This window comes from Malus sylvestris, chromosome 10 (genome assembly GCF_916048215.2).
Source record: "Malus sylvestris chromosome 10, drMalSylv7.2, whole genome shotgun sequence".
Lineage (NCBI taxonomy): Eukaryota > Viridiplantae > Streptophyta > Magnoliopsida > Rosales > Rosaceae > Malus > Malus sylvestris.
This window is the reverse complement of record NC_062269.1, coordinates 1,541,706-1,562,878: the sequence shown is the minus strand read 5'-3', so window position 1 is coordinate 1,562,878 and position 21,173 is coordinate 1,541,706. Positions and strand designations below refer to the sequence as shown.

Below are 21,173 nucleotides of genomic sequence, written 5' to 3'. Positions count from 1 at the left end.
GGCTTATCGAAAATATTAATAAATAAGCTTTGCTTCATTTCAACATATTGTGTTAAATACACCAAAGCATTCTTCATAAAGTTCTTTGAATTTTTGCTTTTGTTGAAACCTGTATTGTTGAAGCTTTGTGAGTGAAGCATGTAGTTTGAGGTAGTGTTCCCTTAATTTCCCGAGTGAGGAAAACTTCTCGGTTGGAGACTTGAAAAATCCAAGTCACTGAGTGGTTGTGAGACTGCCGAGTGTCAATGTGCAGTAGCATATGGTGGGAGTCCCCCAAGTCTTCAGGCGAAGAGAGTTGCCGAATGAGGTGTCTAGCTAGTAGTCAATGTCATGAGTAGGAAAACTTCACTTGTTTCTTTTCGAAGTGGTAACCCAGGGCTCTTTCTTCATATATGGTTTTTTTTTGTTATGAAGATGTGTTAGGCCCAAAGAAGTGGAGGCCTAGGCCCTTTTTTCTTTTTCTTTGTTTTTTTTTTTTTTTTTTTTGTCGACTGAGTGGGATGTTTTCAGCTGAATCCAAATAGGGGGATGTTTTCAGCCGAATCCAAGGAGGGGGGAAAGCATGACTCATCATCATTTGTCATGATGTTGTTCCCACACTTCATCATCATTTACTACTTTTCCTTGTCTTCTTTCATAATATGCCATCAATGTGTTTAATTGCCTTTTGCTTTGCCTTTCCTTTTTGGCTGGAAAGATTGCCATCTTTCCTCACAATCGGATTTGCTGCAGTCTTGTTGAAGGAAATGTGGGTGTTGGAGCTAGGTAAACCAAGGAGGGTGTCTACGTAGAGGGAGTGGTAGCTCTTCAATATAACACCATTTTCTGTGGCTCAAATCGCAAAACCATCTTCATGAAAGTTGTTCCTTAGCTCGTGAACTACAACATATCCGAATTGGAGATCCATCGGAGCAGTACAACTCCAGAAATTCAGGTATGATGAGTGATTGTTCGTCATTTGTATATCAACGCGTCAGACTTGTTGTGAGCTTCAAAAACTCCATTTTATCTTGCTCAGATCAACATACTTTCTTCATCGAAGTTGTTCCTTAACTTGTGAACTACAACATATCCAAAATTGAGATCCCTCGGAGCTGTATAACTCAAGAAATTCAGGTATGATGAATGACTGGTTATTATTTTTCTGTCAACCCGTCAGATTTGTTGTGAGCTTCGAAACTCCATTTTCTATTGTTCAGATCAGCATGCTTTCTTCATTGAAGTTGTTCCTCATCGTCTCTTTCATAACATATCAAAAATTCAGAATGAACTAATGGTTAAATATTTCCAGATCTTCGAAACATCACAGCAGCTTCGAAATCTGCAAGAATCCGACTGTCATGCTTGGAGCTTCAACACTTTAATTTCCGTCGCTCAAACAGAAATGGGTGAAGCTTTTTAGGTGAAGCTTTGTGGGTGAAGCTTTGTGGGTGAAGCTTTTTTAGGTGAAGTTTTTTGGGTGAAACTTTTTGGATGAAGCTTTTTGGGTGAAGTTTTGGAGGTGAAGCTTTTCGGGTGAAGCTTTTTGGATGAAGCTGTTTTTTTTTTTTTTTTTTTTTTTTTTTTGAGTTGGCTAAATTACCTCTTTATTGAATTCATTGCCAAATGGCCTTCATTACATAGGATGCCGAACGGCTATAGCTCAACACTTGTACATCGTGAGTCTATTTGTAGTAGTACTTCAAGTGATCAGCGTTCCATGGATGGCCAAGGGTCTTGCCATCGGAGCTTCTAAGTGTGTAAGAGCCAGGGCGACTGATGCCAATGACTTCATACGGTCCATCCCAGTTTGGACTAAGTGTGCCTTCACTCGGGACTCTGTCGCAGAGTAATCTTTTCTTTAAGACCCAGTCTCCTATTTTGAAAGAACGAGGCTTGACCCTAGAGTCATAATAGTTGGAGATGCGCTGCTTGTAGGCGACATTCCTCAAGTGAGCTTGGTTTCTGTGTTCCTCGACTAAATCCAAGTTGAGGGTGAGTTGTTTGTCATTTTCACTTTGAATGTAGTTCTGAACTCGGAATGTTGCTTGCTCGAGCTCAACAGGGACAACCGCCTCTGTGCCAAAGGCAAGTGAGAATGGAGTTTCTCCTGTTGAAGTCCGATATGAAGTGCGATATGACCAAAGAACTTGGGGTACAAATTCTGGCCAACAGCCTTTAGCTTTGTCCAAGCTGGTTTTCAAAGTGCGCTTGATTATTTTGTTGATGGCCTCAACTTGTCCATTAGACTAGGGATGAGCTGGAGAGGCAAAGCATAAGTTGATGTTGAACTTAGAGCAGAACAACCTGAACTTCTTGTTGTCAAACTGTCGCCCATTGTCAGTGACTATCGCATTGGGAATGCCGAATCTACAAAGGATGTTCTTCCACACGAAATCTTCTATCTTTGCCTCAGTAATGGTTGCCAAGGGTTCTACTTCGGCCCACTTTGTGAAGTAGTCCACTGCAACGACTGCGTAACAGACTTTGCCCTTCCCTGCCGGCATTGGGCCGATCAAATCAAGTCCCCACTGGGCGAAGGGCCAAGGGCTGATCATAGGAGTAAGAGACTCTGGAGGGGAATGAGGAATAGTCGCATATCGTTGACATTTGTCACATGAGCGGGATACTTTGATGGCATCCTGGTGGAGTGTTGGCAAGTAATATCTTTGGCGAAAAGTCTTGTGTGCTAGGGACCGAGATCCAGCATGATCTCCACAGACTCCCTCATGTATTTCCCGAAGGACGATTTCCGCCTCGGCAGGCGTAAGACACCTTAAGTATGGCAGGCTAAAACCTCGCTTATAGAGTTGATCATTGATGATCAGGTAGCGGGTAGACTTGTATCGAATTTGCTTAGCCTGTACTTTATCATTTGGGAGGGTGCCATGAGCAAGGAAATTATAGATCAGGGTGATCCAACTATCCCCCTGTTGTAAGTTGCATACTTCTGCGGCCATGGTGCTTGGTGTTGCCAACAGTTCGACATGAATTTTTCTTCCAATCTTGTCTTCCACAGCTGAGGCGAGGCGAGCCAGGGCGTCTGCATGACTGTTTGCCGCTCGAGGAACTTGGGTGATCTGGTAGTGGAAGTGCTTGAGCAAAAGTTGTGTTTGCGCAAGATATGCTGCCATGGAGCTGTCCTTAGCATCAAAGTTGTTGGTAACCTGGTTGACCATTAATTGGGAGTCACTGAAAATATCAATTTGTTTAACCCCGAGGTGTTTGGCCAAACGTAATCCTGCTAGAAGGGCTTCATACTCGGCCTCATTGTTTGATGCCTTGAATTTGAAACGAAGAGCATACTCCATTGCTACTTTGTCGGGCGTAGTCAAGACTAGTCCCGCTCCACAGCCCTGTTGGTTGGATGAGCCATCAACATACAGACTCCATGCTGAGGTCGTTGATTCTACTTTCTGAGCTTCCGATGGTAATGAAGCTACTGCTTCAGGTGTAGAAGCAATGTCAACAGGATATGTGAAGTCGGCGATGAAATCTGCTACTGCTTGACCTTTTTCGGCTGGTTTTGGTTGGTAGGAGATGTCAAACTCACCCAATGCTATCGCCCATTTGATCATTCGTCCAGACGTGTCAGGACTCTGGAGTATCTGTCGAAGAGGGTGATTGGTAAGCACGATGATGGCGTGTGCTTGGAAATAAGGGCGAAGTTTCCGAGCAGACATGACCAATGCTAGAGCTAATTTCTCAATGTTGGAGTATCGTGTCTCCGCATCTTGTAGGGCCTTGCTAGCGTAGTAGACGGGCCGTTCGACACCACTGTCCATTCGAATAAGAACAGAACTGACTGCTGAAGCCGAAACCGATAGATAGATGATGAGAGTGTCACCAACTTCTGGTTTGGAGAGCAGAGGGGCTTTACTCATGTACTCTTTGAGGTTCTTGAATGCCTTGGCACATTCCTCCGTCCATGTAATGTACTTCTTATTTCCCTTGAGTGCTTTGAAGAAAGGAGCACATCTGTCTGTGGCCTTAGAGATGAATCTGGTTAAGGCTGCCACCTTGCCAGTAAGGCTTTGGATGTTTTTTGAAGTTATTGGCTCTTTCATGTCGAGGATTGCTTTGATCTTTTCAGGGTTAGCTTCAATGCCTCGTTGGCTAATCATGAAGCCTAAGAATTTGCCAGAGCCCACGCCGAAGGCACATTTGTTGGGGTTCAACCTCATTCGATACCTCTTTAGAATGGTGAAAGTTTCAGATAGGTTGGTGATGTGTTGGTCAGCATGTTTGCTTTTGACTAGCATATCATCAACGTAAACTTCCATGTTCTTCCCAATTTGTTCGGCGAACATTGAATTGACCAGTCTCTGATAAGTTGCTCCCGCATTCTTTAGGCCGAAAGGCATGACTTTATAGCAATATAGTCCCCTGTCAGTAGTGAAGGCCGTGTGTTCTTGGTCTGAGGGGTTCATGAGGATTTGGTTGTATCCTGAATAAGCGTCCATAAAGCTCAAGAGCTCACACCCTGCCGTAGAGTCTATAAGCCTGTCAATAAGAGGAAGAGGGAAACTATCTTTCGGACACCCTTTGTTTAGGTCGGTGTAGTCAACACACATCCTCCACAAGACCTTTTGAAGCGAAAGACTTTCTTTGGTCGGATTTTTCCTAACAAGGACCACATTTGCTACCCATGTCGGGTAATTGACTTCGCGGACAAAGCCTATGCCTTTGAGTTTTTCAACTTCTGCTTTCATTGCCTCGTATCGTTCAGCGTCATAAGATCTTCGCTTCTGTCTCACCGGCTTGATCTTGGGGTCAATACTCAAACGATGACAGATGACATCGGGAAAGATGCCTGGCATGTCCTCGTATGACCAGGCGAAGACTTCAGTGTTCTCTTTCAAAAAAGATATCAATGCTAACCGAAGGGGTGGTGCCAATATTCACCATGCGGTCTGGATGATCTCTTGAGATAGGTACCTTCTCCAACTCTTCAGCAGGTTGGGCTTGCTGGGTGAAAGAGTCATCTCGAGGATCATCGGGTTGATTGTTGCTATCAGGAAGATCCAAGTTCGCTTCATCTAGGCTGGTCTTTGTGACTTGGTCATGTACAGACAGGGTTTCCTTGGGTTCGGGCAAGTGTTGTTGCTTAACTGAAGTGTTGTAACATGATCGTGCACTAAGCTGATCTCCTCTGATGTAGCCGTTGCCATGGGGGGTTGGAAATTTCATCAACAGCATATGCGTGGATACCATAGCCTTGAGATCATTGATGCATGTGCGCCCAAAGATGACATTGTATGCCGTTGGGCAGTCAACCACTAGGAAGTTAGTGGTAATGGTAGCCGTGTAAGGGCCTGTACCAATAGTAAAGGGTAAATGTATGCTCCCTAAGGGTTGCACGATATCACCGGAGAAGCTTATCAGAGGAGACATCGAGCGATCGAGCAAGTGTTCAGCTACACTGAGTGCCCTGAAAGCTTCGGCAAACATGATATTGACCGAAGCCCTTGTGTCTACGAGGATTCGTCGAACATCAAAGTTGGCTATGTGAGCCTCCACGATCAATGGGTCGTTATGAGGGTAGATGATGCCTCTTTCTTCCTCAGGGTAGAAACATATCGGATCCCAGTTAGGCTTTTGATACTTCCCTCCCCTGATGTCTTCCACGTGAAACACTTGGTGACCAGGCCTCAGAATTCGTTCACTGTTTTTCATGGCCCTATTGGAAGATTCAGATATGGGTGTGCCGCCGCTTATGGAATATATGACATTCACCTGGCGTTCGTTACGGTTATCCCTTTGAGGGTGAAGAAGGAATTGATCAATTTTTCCTTCTCGTGCCAAAGCTTCAATACGATCACGGAGGATGATACATTTCTCGCTATCATGGCCGTTATGCTCATGGTAGCAACAAAACATGCCCGCGTTATTCGAGGGCGTGTAATCTGGGTGCCTCGGCTTTGGCTTTGGTATCAGGTGAGCTATGCTGGGGTAAATGGCCGCGCATGTGGCATTCAAGGGCGTGTATGTCTCATACCTTGGGGTAGGGGGTATCTTGACGCGGGTTTGACCCACTGCATTGACTGCCTGGGGGCGAGCATTATTGTGGCGATACCCTTGGTTATCGGGATAGTGTCCCTTACTCTTTTTACTGAAATGAGAGTGGTGAGGATGGAAATCCTTCCTCTTGCCTTGAAATTGATATGTCTGTTGATTCGGTGAAGCATTATGCAAGGCATGGGGAGGTGCCACTGCTGTTTGGAAAGTCGAGGTCTTCTCATTTAGGTGAGTCTGGCTTCCACCTCCCACTTGTTGATAAAGGATGGTTGTAGGGGGTTTCTCCTGATATGTCTTTGCCTCGACGGAGGCATGGTTATAAGCTTGCGCCATCACCTCAGAGTAAGTCTTCCAAGTATTGGCATTGATCATGTATTTAAAGAAACAATCACGTAGGCCTGCCGTGAAGGCTTTGAGGGCAGTCTTGTCGTCTGCCTCGGCACACCGGGAGTATTCATGGCTGAAGCGGCCAGCATACATACGTAATGACTCGTCTGGCTTCTGGCGGATAGTGTACAAGTCATCTGCAGAGTGCAAGCGATCGGTTTGGAAAATGTGTTGGGAAACAAATAGTTTCCTCAATTCCTCAAATGAGTCTACCGTCTCAGATGTAAGACGACAATACCAATTTAGAGCTCCACTAGAGAGGGTGGAGGGGAAGAGAAGACATCGCTCTTCGTCGGTGTGCATCCGGTATGCCATGGTGGACTCAAAGAGGTTAAGGTGCTCAATCGGGTCCTCTTTTCCAGTATAAAGTTGCAAGCCAAGCTTTTGCTTTGTCTTTGCTTGAAGGGGGGTGTTGAGGATCCTCCTTGTAAAAGAGCCAGGCCTGGGTTGGTTCCAGTCAGGTATTTCAGCCTGACGTTCAGCCTTCAACTTGTTTACTTCCTCAAGAAGTTGTAGGACAAGGGGGTCCTGAGCGGAGTTATGTGTCACTGGAGCTTTCTTTCGTAAATCTCCATCTCCTATTGGAATTAGGAAGGTTTGATCAAGGGCATGTGATTTTTCCCTGGACTCGCTGTACTGGCTTCCAGGGTATGTCTGTCGGAACACCTCTGAGTCCCCTGTACCCTCATGTCTCTCTAGGACTTGTTGCCCCTTCCCCAAATTGGTGGCCGGCTTGGGCCGTGGCAGGGGACCGAGTCTCTCAGAAATCCTTGGGTCATTAATCTTTGAGCTTATATAGATGGAATTCTCTCGACGTTGCTTCAGGAAATCCCGACAATCGCGAAAGACGGCTTTCGATCCTTCTGCCCCTTCAGCAAAGAGGTGTCTCCCTCCATTTCTCATGGTTCGGGTCGAAGCAACTGGGTTAAGAGAAGCCTCATGTTGATTATCAAGTCGAGGGGTAATCTGTTCCCTATCAGGGATATCTATGTCGAATGCATGTGACCCTCCATGTTGGAGGGCACCCAGTTGATGGTTGACTTCCACGGGGACAACAAGCTCGCGTGTCTGAGCTTGCCTAGCTTCGTGGAGTGTCTCGAAGAGCTTCTCATATTGCTCCTGGAGGACCTCATTCCTCATTGCTATCTTGTTGTTCTGAGCTTCCAACTCATCGACTTTAGCTTGAAGAAGAACTCGTTTTCCTTCCTTCTTTCGTTGTTTCGCACTATGTGCAAGGGGGGTGTCATTCTGTGTGTTGTGGCTTCCTTCGCTTCCCATGTTGGAGAGGGATGCCTGATCAAAAGAAAGTGTACGAATGATAGAAACCAGCTTGACACAGCTGAAGAGAGTAGGAATAAGTGTCGTTTCCCACAGACGGCGCCAAATGTTGATGCACAAAATCAGCGAAGACTTTGGTACAACAGAAAGTGTCAGGTTTTGTGACCTTCGCTTGGTTGCTTCGGTCACTAGTGAGGATAAGTACGTAAATGAATAGAGACAGAGAAGCAAACACAGGATGTACGTGGTTCACCCAGATTGGCTACGTCCACGGAGTAGAGGAGTTCTTATTAGTAGTGAAGGGCTTACACAAGTACAAAGGATCAAGCTCTCAATTTAGTGAGTTCTTGTGAATGATTTAACCGAAATGGCATTAGGCCATATTGTGGGGGAATGACCCCTATTTATAGAAAAACTTGTAGCTTTGTCACATTGACATGTGTCATGTTATGATTGGTTCTTGATGTCGACACGTGCTGCGCTCTGATTGGCTTCTAATCTTGACACGTGTCGAGTAGTGATTGGCCTCCTAGTCGGAGGGGAACTCTTCTGGGTCCTTGACAGTATAGCGTTGGCCGGTGCTCGGTAGTTTCGGGATTGGTCAAGTATGGTACAAACAATACTAAATATGTATTAAATAATATAAAATATTAATAAATATGAATTAAATAATATGATATTAGAATTTGTTATTATCCAGCTTTTTAGTCCGACACTGCACCAAACGCTTTACTAAGTTAGTCCAGCTTAATCTAGTCTAAGCCAGTCTTGGTTAGTCCCTAAAGCTAATCCAGTCCGAAATAGTCCGGTACAACAAATGCACCCTTAAAGTATAAAGTGATGTGGATAAAATATAAATTTCACCCTTCAACCCTTAAATCATATGAACAATCCAAAATTCCAAAATAAAAAAAAACAAATGTGTCCGTTCGCCCTTAATCTTTGAGTCAGCCAAAAAGGTGTGATTTCACAAACCTTGACATTTAGACAAAGATTACCATTAAAAACATCTATTTAATACCCCTGAATCAAATAACAACTGCTACACCAATGAACCAATAACCCCATTTTTATTGTATACGAATTGGAGTAGTGGAAGTTTACGAATTGCACACACATATAAATGCTAAATATATCACCCCAGCAATTAGCAACACAAAATCTGAAAAAACCAGTCAACCAAATCAGAAGTCTTCTTTATTCCCCCTTCCCCTACTGATTGATAAAAGAGGACATAACCAAATCAAGCACCGCAACATTTGGACACTAATGGTAAAAAATAGTGATTCTCAAACACCTGTAAATATAGTGGTGTGATATCCACAAACCCTTTTTTACTTCTCACACACATCTTGTTAATTTTTGTCCTTTGATCTTCTTTAATTCAGTCGATCTGATGCCCGCAAAGAGGATGTGTATGAAGTAAAAAGGGGTGTGTGGATAACACACCCCTAAATATAATGCATGCTATGCAGTTTAACTGGGGAATGTACAACTACTAAAAGTGATAAATTAGAACCAAGGGTGCGTTTGTTGCACCGGATTATCTCGGATTGGACTAGCTGCAGGGATTAAGCTGGACTGGCTTAGACTAGACTAAGCTGGACTAACTTAGTGAAGCGTTTGGTGCAGTGTCAGACTAAGAAGCAGGATAATGAAAACAGTATTATAGTTTATTGTCGAAATTAATTTATTATTAATTTCTTCACATAATCTCTCTCTCAGCTGCCCTTCTCAATCTCGAGTCCACCAGCAAGCTGCTTCACTTCCCTCATTAACTTCACAATTTCACCATCTCTCTACTCATTGCCCTCTCAATCTCAAACTTTATCTCACATCATTTGTTCCATCTGGGTCAGAACAAAAACACCACAAACACTCTTCTCCAACTCTAACCCAACATTTTCCTTGCTCTTCTCACTCAACTCGCTCACAAGCGGCTCAATCTCCACGGCGAAACCGACTCAGCTCGGACTCCAAATCTGCCTTGCCCTGCACCAGCGACTCCACCTGCTGTTGGCGCTCCTTGGTTTCCTTGAGCAGTAGAGAATTTAGCAACTTGAGGTTCTGGAGCTTCTCGGATGGCTCATCCATGGCGGTGGTGGCGGCATGAAATATGAGATTGGGGATTTTTTGCGGGTGATGGTTGGTGGTGGGAAATATGAGATGGGGGATTTTTTGTGGTTGATGTTGGTGGTTGGAAATATGAGATTCGAGATTTTAGAGGATGATGACCATTGCGAAGTGAAGCAGCTTGCTAGGGATGGTCTACAGAACTGAATTAAATCCCATCGAAATCCAAAATTAAGAAGCCCAGAACTCACAGAGGGGCTCGCAGGGAGGAGGAAGAAGCCAGTCTTAGCAAGTCCCATGGTTTGGGGAGGGCCTCGCTAAGAACCTTTAAGGAGGCCTCCAGTCCACACGAGTCCCCTTTAGTCCCACTTAACTTAGTCACAGCACCTATCAAACATGGGACTACATTAATAAGTAGTCCGGTCCCATTTGATGAGGTCAAACAAATGCACCCCTAAAGTACAGGCAGGTATATTGTAATCTGATTAACCATCATTCTCCAAAATCTTTACTCTCCATGCATACAAGTGCTGCTTATGGAGACATTATATGCTATACAAGTCTACAACTCATGATTTTGTTCTTTATATTACTGAAGCTATAAAACTTTCAGTAGTGCAACAACATGATTAAAAAGAATGCATGAATCACTGAACACGAGAAACCACTGATGATACATCTTTCATCATAGTAGATAAATCTAATTAACCATCACCGAAATCTTCATGTTCACGCATACCAGTGCTTATGGAGACATTATATGATATACAAGTCTAAAACATATGATTTTCTTCTATATATTACTGAAGCTGTAAAAATTTCAATAGTGCAACAACATGATTAAAAAAATAGAAAACTTCATTTTAATCCTTGGTAAAGATGACTTTTTGATTAAAACTTTGAGTAAGATCAAAATCTAATTTTAGTCCCTTGATACATTAATAACCTCATTTATTAATTATATTTTGATTTTTTAATTATTATCTTTTTCTTTCTAATTTTTAATGTATTAATTTTATTTCATTATAATTTTTATTTTCATTTCATTCATTGTAATATACTTTGTTGTGAACATTTAGATAAACTAATTTTTATTATACAATATATTTCGATGTACTTTATCTTCTTCATTTAGGTATATTAAATTCATTATAATACATTTCGGTGCATACATTTAGGTACACACATTTCGGTACATACATTTCGATACAAACATTTAGGTACATTAATTCAATATAATACATTTTCGGTACTAACATTTCGATGCATACATTTCGGTACACATATTTAGGTACACTAATTTAATATTAATACATTTCGGTGCATATATTTAGGTACATACATTTCGGTACTAACATTTAGGTACATAAATTGAGTCTTTCAAATTTGAAGAATGTTAAATAAAATTAATAAATTAAAAAACTCTTTATTGGTCAAAAAATAAATTAAAATTTGTGTATTAATAAATTTAAATATTTAATGGGAGACATTAAATAAAATGCACATTAATTATTTTGAATTAAGGACACATTAGGGACTAAAATCAATATTTAATCTAACACCAGGTTTTTTTTAAATTTTAATCTTCTTGAAGGATTAAAGTTCAAAAACCCCTTAAAAAAATGTATGAATCACTAAACACAAGAAACACTGATGATACATCTTGCATTAGATAAATCCGATTAACAATCATTTTGTGAAATCTTTACTCCTCATGCATATCAGTGCTTATGGAGGCATTATATGATATAAGAGTCTAAAACTCATGATTTTCTTTTATATATTATTGAAGCTATAAAAATTTCAGTCGTGCAACAACACGGTTAAAAAAAAAATTAATGAATCTCTAAACACGAGAAAACAATGATGTTACATCTTTCATCATATTCGATAAATCCTCTCACAGACGGATGAAAACATGAAAAGTGACAAAGAATGGCTATCTTAATTTATTATTCATTCTTAAAAGAACTTAGGTTAGCAGATTTTGATATTTGAAGGGTTAGACAGCAAAAAGAACTAAAATATCTATATTCAAAATAAAAGCATTATTCCAATTGATTAACCCTCTCAGCCAAGATTTGCATGAATATAATGGAGAGAGACAAAAATTCAAATTTAAAATATGCTCTAAATTGCTTATGTAAACTGCTTCCGCAAGAAGCAATGGGGAGCTTTCGATGGAACTTTTGAAAGGCCTAAATTACCCCCTACATAATATGTAAATTACAACACTTACCCTAACTTGAATCTTTGGCGTCTTGGGAGCAGACTAGATTTTGCTCTGTGTTTCTGTCCTGGCAGCAAGTTGTTGCCGCCAAACCTCTCCGCTTCCAACGGCTGCCAACAATGCGTCGCAGCTACTCCCATTAGGTTTGCTTACCCTTTTCCTATTAGAGTTGATCGACCGGTGCATAGGGTCGAAGCTCGAAGACGTCACTGAATAGTATGATTCACTCTCTCATTTGGAGGTTTTTTTACTCGGTTTCTCGACAAGTGTGAATCTTTATTTTTGTGAATGCTTCAACTTTTAGATTTATTAATGGGAAACTTATACAAAGAACAAGACAGTTGCAAGTTAATCAAACAGAATTGTCTTTGTTAGTATTTCAGTTAGAAAATTGATCAGGGATAACAGTTTATTGGAGAAGTCTGTATCGAGCTCTTACAAGTAATAGGCAGTACAATTCATCCAACCTCACTAATCTCTTATTATTATGTCGATCTCTGGGATCATCCAACGGAGTATATGAGCCATCCTCGGTGTCGAAAGAATCGTTCATCGCTGTGAACTTCGATACCAGGTTTGATCCTGTGGTCGCTGACCTCAATGGTTTACCACATTGGTACTCATGTGAACACGGTTGTGTATGTTGCCTGTGTCGATGTTGTTTTAAGAGGAATTGATTTGACGAGTGGGAGGGAGATTATCGCTTGATTGAGTACAGAGATGCTGTCAAGATTTTCGGGTTTGGGTCAGATCTCGTCAACTAGGCCTCCAACGCCTCTTCTTGTTGCTCAGATTGACCTCTCCAACCAGTTCAAGGAGTTCATGCGTGTCAGTTTCTCTGCCTCAAATGGGCAGGGCTCTTCAATTCAAGACTTTCATATCTCTTCCAACCGGGATTACTACGGATGAGTTTGAAGAAGGGGACTGCTTCACGTGCTCGTCACCAGAAGATGCAAGTACCAAAGGCAGCCCAGAAAATCGTTCTCATGGAAGAAAAACAAAGGTACTGGAGATGGCTCTTGGTTTGGGAGGTTGAGCCGCATTTGTCCTCTCCATATTCGCACTCCGTTTCGTCATTTGTTTTGTATGTGTGAAGAAGAGAAAAGTCACTGCCAGTAGGAGCAGAGAGGGCAAAACTCGTTGAGTTGAGGCGAATAAAGTTCTGAAAAGTTTGTCACTAAGATCAGCTACAATGGGGTTTAGCCGAAACAGGGTTGTTGGGGAAGGGGCATCGGCTAAGGTTTATAAAGAGTCTCTGCCCTCTGGTGGATAAGTGGCAGTGAAAAGGTTTGAGAGGGCTGATGGAATTGGTAGTCTGCATCATCCTTAAACCATGGAGTTTGCAACTATGGTGGGTTGTTTGCGGCACAAGAATCTGGTTCAGCTTCATGGGTGGTGATGCGAGGGTAATGAGTTAGTCCTGGTGTACGAGTATACCCAATGGAAGCCTCAGCTAAGTTCTTCACAAAAGCTTCAATTCAGCAATTGTTCTATCCTAGAAGCAAAGACTTAATATAGTTCTCGGAGTCGCATCTGCTCTTGCATATCTTCACGAGGAGTGTGAGAGGCAAATAATTCATAGAGATGTATGAGCATAGTTCCATCAGTGCAAGAGAAACAACTATACCGGCTGGAACAATGGGATATCTTGCTCCGGGATACGTTTATTGAGGTGTTCCAACTGTTAAAACTGATGTTTACAGCTTTGGTGTGGTGGTGTTAGAGATGGCGAGGGTGAGAAAGGTGGTGGAGGATGGTGGAACAGTGGTGGTTGATTGGGTTTGGAGCATGTGGGAAAACGGGAAACTGATCGAAGCTGCTGATCCGAGGTTGTTGGGGAAATTTGATACGGTAGAGATGGAGAGGATGCTGATGACTGGACTTGCTAGTGTGCACCCAAACCTTGTGAAGAGGCCAACGGTGAAGGAAGCTGCAAGGATTCTTAAAGCGAAACGACCCTCCTCTGCTACCTTCAAGAAAACCAAAGGTGAGCCTTCGGCCTGTTTTTCCTGATGAGTTTGAAGAAATCTCGTTTTGTTGTGGTGTTCGGCCAAGTCTTGAACTCGATGATGTACAATATTTGACTCCGAAGAGCCACTTTGGCAAGGATTAGTTGCTCGTAATAGATCGAGTAACGTCACAATTAGTAGGATTTCAGTGCAGTTTGTAGAAGAGAAACTAGGAGCTTGTTGACTGGGGAACTTGAGGAACCCCCTCACTTGTTTCAGTTAGTTTGCCGAATTTGTAGTCTGAAATTGTGTCTGATTGAGATGGTCTCAAGCATTTTGTTATAAGCTGATGGACTTAATAATTCAAATGATGTTGGAAAGATAGAATTAAGTTTCGTGTTTCATCCAAATATTCCTTTCGAATTTTGTTATTTGTACAACAATATCTGACTGCAGATCAAGACGAGTGTTTTTCCATTAGTTACAAAAACAGACTGAAACACGTCAATTCTTTCTTTCTATACAAATTTGAATTCAACTCCTCGGTGTTTTCACAAAATGAACCTCGTGGTTCTTTCTTGTACCAGGAAGAAACATAGAAGCCAACCCCATGGCGCTCGGATAGTATTTGTCCTGCTTCAACTCCAGCTTTGCCAATTCTTCCCAAGTTTATGATGCAACTGACTTTACAGGGGACTGAAATGAAATTAAGAAATGAAAAACTATTGCAATGAGAAATTAAGTAGATTTTTCTTCTTCTTTACAACGGGTGAGATTGAATCCACTGACTAAGATGGCGAAGCAAAAAATATCTTTAATAACAATAAAGCTGTTGGGATAAATCGATGGGGACTTGCCTGCATTTATTATAAAATGGTGACTAGTAACTATGTCTTTTGTGGATTTGTTCTGTGTCGTTGAAGCTAGCACTTACAGGTCCACTTGAAGCTTCCTCGTCAATATATTCATGTGTTCGTTTCAGGATTTTCAATGTTTGGTTTAGTTCTTCCAAATCTTGCTTGTACACCAAACGAGCCCCACACTTCTTCACACTATTGGAGTCTATTCCTACATATCCCTTTTCAGTATTAACCAAGCTAGTTTCGAATAAAAATTGTTCCTGAGGACAATCTTCATGAGGGAAATAAACTACCAAAAGGTGTTCTGACACAGAAAACCCTACTGTAGTACTTAAGCACAATCTATTTGAAAACCAAATACCGCAGTAATCATAATCATAAAGGCCAGAAAGATCTTGAAAAACAAGACAAAAGGCAATCCCGAGCCAGTCGGTACATGATGGTGGTGGATGCTTCACATTTACTGAATTTCCCACACTCTGATTACTGAACCACTTTGGAATTTCACTTCCAGGCAATACAACCTTTGGGACCCTTTTGTGGGAATCTAGAGGCTGTATCTGTAAGAAAGAAACGATTTTAGAGAGAGAGAGAGAGAGAGAGAGAGAGAGAGAGAGAGAGAGAGAGAGAGAGAGACCCCTTTCTGGAAATCTGGATGCTGTACCTGTAAGAAAAGAACTATTTTAGAGAGAGAGAGAGAGAGAGAGAGAGAGAGAGAGAGAGAGAGAGAGAGAGAGAGAGAGTACCGCATGATGATTGGCAAATCTTGGAATCCTTGAGAGTATTGTATTAATCCAGCCTTCATCTTGAACCAATGCAACGCAATTCTTGCAACTGAAGTCAAAGTCATACAAATTGGTGAATCTGCTGCCCAACTTGGATGCATCTGTCAACCTTTTTAAAGATGTACAATCATCTAGAGATACATATAATTCGCTATTTGATGGAAGAGGTGGCAATTCTTGAAGGCTTTTGCAGCTATCCAGCTCAAGAAACCTAAGCTTAGAAAGGCGTCTAATGCTTTCAGGTAGACTGACGAAATTATTTTCTCTAAGTTCCAACCTTTCCAAAAAGAACAAGCAGCCAATATCATCGGGGATATCTCCCTCACAGAGTTCACAATCTCTCAGAGATAACTTTCTCAAAGAGCATAAACGATTTAGAGAAGATAACACCAAACCCCAACAAGGAGGATCAGAAAGACTCTTTCCAAGTCCTAGAAAACAGAAAAGGCCCCGCCAATTCCTGTAAAAAATTAGTCCTTCAAGATTTTTCATACTCACAACAAATGGCTCTGTCATTGTGTCTCCACATTCAAGCGTCTCTAAATGATCCATGTCTCCTGGGAGTTTGTCAAATTTTGGGCATCCAATCACATTGATCCATCGAAGAGACTTCAAATTACAAATAGCCCTTGGAAGGTTCAAGAGATTTTTGCAATTACGTAGATACAAATACTCAAGGCCAACCAGATGTCCAATTGATGAAGGTATTTTCTCGATCGCAGTCCCTTCTAAGTGAATCTCGAACACATTCTTCATCTGCTCCCCAAATTCTGGAATCTTTTTCACATTTGAGCAACTGTTAAGATTGAAAGTCTTAAGAGAATCCATTTCAACCTTACTTGGAAGGCTCTTAATGCTTTCACAGCCCCTAAGAATCAAAACTTCAAGTCTTTTGAGGAATGCAACAGACGGGTGAATCTCAACTAAATTCTTACAATATGCAAGATTCAACGTCTTAAGATTTGGAAAACCACTGAAATCTGGGGTATTAATCAATTTATTGGAGCAGGCAAGATCGAGACATTTCAACTTGGGCAAGTCCTGTTCAACACCGTAAGGTTCAGATCATATATTTGGCTTCTACAACCTTAAAATTTATTCAAAACAATAAATAAATAAAAAGTAAATGATTATTTTGTAAATTACGTAGCATTTATTCAGGGATGAATAATAATTGGGTACTCATTAGTGAATACTCTAGAGACTTTTTTTTTTGTTTTGGTCCAATAAAAAAATGTCATATGTTCTTGTTTTTAACATGTCCATTATTTTTTTTAAACAATAGAATATGTGTTAAAATATCATTGGACAAAATTAAAAAATGATTACTAACTAGGGATTTATTTAATACTACTCTTACCATTTTTCCCTCCCAAAGCCGAACAAGTTTGCTATTACGCATGTTAAGTTCAGTAAGCAAGTACGGGCGAAAGCTGGTTGGAAGAAACTTGGAAGGATACCAACTCCAATTTATAATTCTCAAGGAACATGGAAGAAATTTGGGGCCTGAAGAAAATATCAGATTATCGAATTCCAAAAACCTCAGACCATGCATCTTGGAGAAGGCTTCGCAATTCCACTGGCGTACCACTTCTACTTTGTGCGGGCGTAGGGATATAGCTTCAATTGCTCTCGACCCCTAACAATTGAGAAAAAATTACAAACAATCAAGTCTAATATAGTGTCAAAAGAAATCGTATCTTCTTTCAAACTTGGAATTTAACTTCTTACCGAATTGGTCGTGAGTACATGAAAAATGTCATCGAAAAGCCACAACCTACTGCGTAGACCAGGGTCTTCAGACTCTTCACAAACAATTGTCCGTGCCATTTCTTGTATCAAATCATGCATCTCTATCATGTTTCCGTAACCATTGTATATGAGAGATCTCTCAATTAGTACATCCATCATACTACTACTAGAAATTCCAAATGAATTGTCTAGTATCCGCAATACTATCGTCTTGAGCTTCCATTTGTGGAGACACGCAACATCTAGAAAAATTCTCTTCTCCGTCTTTCCCAGTCCATCATAACTAACTTTGAGTGTATCAAAAACTGTTGGATTAGGAATTTTCTTTAGATTATCTCGTACACTATTCCATGCATCTTGACCTCTCTTATACAAAGAAGACCCCAAGGTTTTAAGAACTAATGGAAGGCCTCTGGCATAATCTAGGAAATACTTAGACAGTTCCAAAAAATCTTCCTCAGGTTGGTCTTTTCTAAAGGCGTGCAAGCTAAACAGCTTAAGTGCTTCGGCATCATTTAACTCCTCGACATTATGACACAATGTTATGTCATGCTCGACCAGCAGACGTTGATTTCTAGTTGTAATGATAATTCTACTTCCCATGCCAAACCAATCTTTCTTTCCAGCTAGTACTTGTAGCTGGTTTACTTGATCCACATCATCAATTACAAGAAGAACCTTTTTGTTGCATAAGCATTTCTTCGTGTAATTGATTCCCCATTGTTGGTCACTAACGTTTTCAACATATTCGTTCAAGATTGGGAAAAGAAGTCGTTTTTGAAGATGAACTAGAGTACGCTCTCTTACAGAAATCTCTCTAACGTTTCCAAGAAAGCATTGAACTTCAAAATGATGGAAGACTTTATCATAAACTAGCTTAGCAAGAGTAGTCTTGCCTACGCCACCCATCCCAGTTATCCCAATAAATCGAACATCATTTGCGTCATGAGCTAACAGCAAACTTAGTTGCTCGAGTGCAGAATCAGTTCCGACTAACTTCTGTGAGGAATCTAATAGCGTAAATGCAGCTTGCACTTTCCTCCGCACGCAATTGACAATGTCATCAATTAGCTGTCTTTCAGACCTGGAAGGAAGAATAGTATAATAAGTTAACCAAACAGGGGCACCAAAGCAAGAACAACAACGAAACATTCAAATACGCATGCTTACTTAAAATTCTTCGAATGCCACCCAGAAATTTTGGATACTTTTTTCAAATCAGATCTCCACTGGGTCACCTTCTTTTTGTCTTCGGTACTAATGAACTTTTCTTCATGCTCAGTGAAGGCTTCGGCAAAAGACGCCCTCTGATTGCCTACGTCAGATGGATTTGTCTCATAAAAGACCGGCAGAATTGATTTCCTCGCTTCCATGCATTGAACAATGTTTGTGAGTTCGTCCAAGCACCATTTGGAATGAGCATATTTTGGAGAGAGAACAACGATTGCTGTATGCGATGCTTTGATTGCACTTAGAAGCTCTGGAGAAATACTTGTTCCTCTTTCAAGCTCTCGATCGTCATAGAAAGTCGTAATTCCTTGGCACTTGCACAATTCATGGTATAAATGGGATACAAAACCCCTGCGGGTGTCTACACCCGTGAAACTCAAAAACACATCATACTTCCATCCAGGAGCTAAATCATTTGAAAGAAAAGATGAAGAGGCTCTTTGGGTGCTCCAAGTCAATGCCATTGGAAAAAAACAGTTGCTGTAAATCGGGTACTGCAAACAGTAACTGAATGAACAAAAAATCAGGCATACGCGCTTTCTTTGTGATAATTATGGATGTAAGTAGTATATAAATCAAGCTTTCATAGAACCTCTATCTTTTGACCAATGAGTAGTTGAACAGTGCCAATCTTTTGATAATTATAAACTTATGTATACAAATCTTTTTATAACAATGGACAGTTCAAATAACGTCCAGATTCTTTTTCAATAAAACTATTTAGACAAACAATACTCAGACATTTGATGACATAGTTATGTAATAGATGCGAGCTTTACAATTGCATATTGGACTAATCTGTATCTTAGAGTTTGTCAATGTGTGTTAGTCTTGTGAGTCTAAATTTATAGCATCACTATTTCGATTAATAAATTGTGTGCATAGTGAGTCTGATAAAATGATATATTATACATGTCACCTAATTAAGTAGCTATATTAAACATTGAGTATAGAAAAATGTTCAAGCAACCCATTATCTGTAAAAGACTATCCTCTAAATAGCCACAATTGGCAGCACTGATGAGGCAATTTGTTTCCTTTTTCCTGCATTTCAGAAATTTTTATGCCTTGAAGCTCAGAAATACAGAGCACCCATAGCCAAAAAACAGTTCAAAAGCCAGGAATCGATAACCCATTAAGGAAAAATGATAAAGAAAGCAATTGGGAATAAAAACTTGTTTCGTTTGTAACTGATCAGACCTTATACATTTAGTGTATTAGTATTATATAACTGAAAACACAATCGAAATTCATCAACGTTCAAACTTAAACAATCATAACATCAAACAACCAAAGTCTAGGGAATGAAATCTGATACTCATAGTACATAATTCATCTCTCTCTATGCGTAAAACATTTAGAAAAATCAAATGCCAGTTATTAGAATGGAAAGTTGAAGTACCTGGGCAAGTTTTTCTTTTTATCCGAAGATCATCTCCACTTGCTCTAAATAACAATTGTCATCTCCACTTTCCCTGCATTCAAAATATCACCACAAGTGCACTTACATAAGGGAAAAAACAAGTGCATCCAATCACCAAAGTTTACATAAATTTGTCACAAATCCATGCCACTGAGTGACACAATAGGATGTTCAAAATCAAAGCAGTTAAGAGTCAGTGTACACATCAACAATTGAATGTTACAGATGGAATGCAAAATCACGTGGAATGAAATCATCAAATCCCAAAAGAAAACTTTTCAAAGCATTCTTGCGAAATCAAAATCCAACAACCATTTGATTATTAGTTCAACACAAATCATCTGGAAAGAGTACCCAAAGTTCCACTCAGCAGCACAAACATAAATCTGGAAAGAGTACCCAAAGATAAGATTTTCTGGGATTAAGATTCTCTTCGAATGTACACCAGACTCGCGGTTTTTCAGTGAGAGGACGATCTCGTTAGTAGTTTCTCAGAGTTCTGAGGATAAATAGAGATGACAAAAAAATACCCAGGAGAAGGAGCGGAGGAGATGCTGTCGAACGGAGGAGGAGGAAGGAGGAGGAGATGAGAGCCAGTGTCTTAATGAAATCCGAATTTTTTTTTTTTCAAGGAAAAATGGCAATTGCGGAAATAAATTCAAATTATCAAATGAAATTGCACTCTAGCGAAAGCTACAGTGCCGCCGCTCCCCAGTTTTAGTACAAAGTAATGTTTTTAAATTTAAGAAAAGAAATTGAAACTTTAAATCTTCTCTTGGTAATTACAAGATGCAATTTTTATTCGTAACTACACGGATTCACTGTCGTGAGATATTTGGCTCAGTATCAACACATATTTAACAATTCAATTTGATTTTACAGTCTTCGATAACTTAGTTTAAGTTGTTGAATCATACGCAATTACTGAAAAATAAGTTGTGCAAACAAAAAAAGTATTCAATGAACGAGTAAACAAAAATTAGCAGGAAAAAGAAAAAAAAAACTTTAAATCTTGTTTTGGTAATTGAAAATGTATATTAAGCAAAAGAGATTAAGGACTTAGAGAATTATCAAACAAAACACAAGATCAACACAGACTTACACAAGTAGAGAGAAGTGACAAATGGCAAGACAAGAAGCAGCTAAATCACACTGAAAATTCTTGCAAGGAAGTTGTAGGAATATAAGAAATTCAGAGAGGTAGGATAG

General features: G+C 40.5%; 1 protein-coding gene, 1 long non-coding RNA gene and 1 pseudogene across 3 annotated transcripts; 2 read left to right on the top strand and 1 right to left on the bottom strand.

Annotated features, from left to right (window-relative positions):
- The first annotated feature begins 725 nt into the window (after positions 1–725).
- On the top strand, positions 726–1,383 carry LOC126586145 (uncharacterized). Its single transcript, XR_007610753.1, has 3 exons — positions 726–934; positions 1,019–1,116; positions 1,292–1,383. It is a non-coding gene; the product is annotated as an uncharacterized LOC126586145 (long non-coding RNA).
- Positions 1,384–9,804: 8,421 nt separating this feature from the next.
- LOC126586866 (L-type lectin-domain containing receptor kinase S.6-like) lies at positions 9,805–13,082 on the top strand (annotated as a pseudogene).
- Positions 13,083–14,744: 1,662 nt separating this feature from the next.
- Positions 14,745–21,173, bottom strand: LOC126586127 (TMV resistance protein N-like). Of its 2 annotated transcripts, none has more exons than XM_050250826.1 (6): positions 19,944–21,173; positions 18,482–19,048; positions 17,291–18,395; positions 16,920–17,198; positions 15,521–16,600; positions 14,745–14,976 (listed from the first exon to the last, which is right to left on the bottom strand). In XM_050250826.1, the coding sequence occupies exons 2-6, from the start codon at positions 19,003–19,005 to the stop codon at positions 14,962–14,964; spliced, it is 3,003 nt and encodes a 1,000-aa protein (XP_050106783.1). In that variant the 5' UTR covers positions 19,006–19,048; positions 19,944–21,173; the 3' UTR covers positions 14,745–14,961. The 2 variants fall into 2 exon arrangements, with proteins under 2 accessions (XP_050106783.1, XP_050106782.1); XM_050250825.1 differs by lacking the exon at positions 14,745–14,976 and adding an exon at positions 15,178–15,334 and having other exon boundaries at positions 15,439–16,600.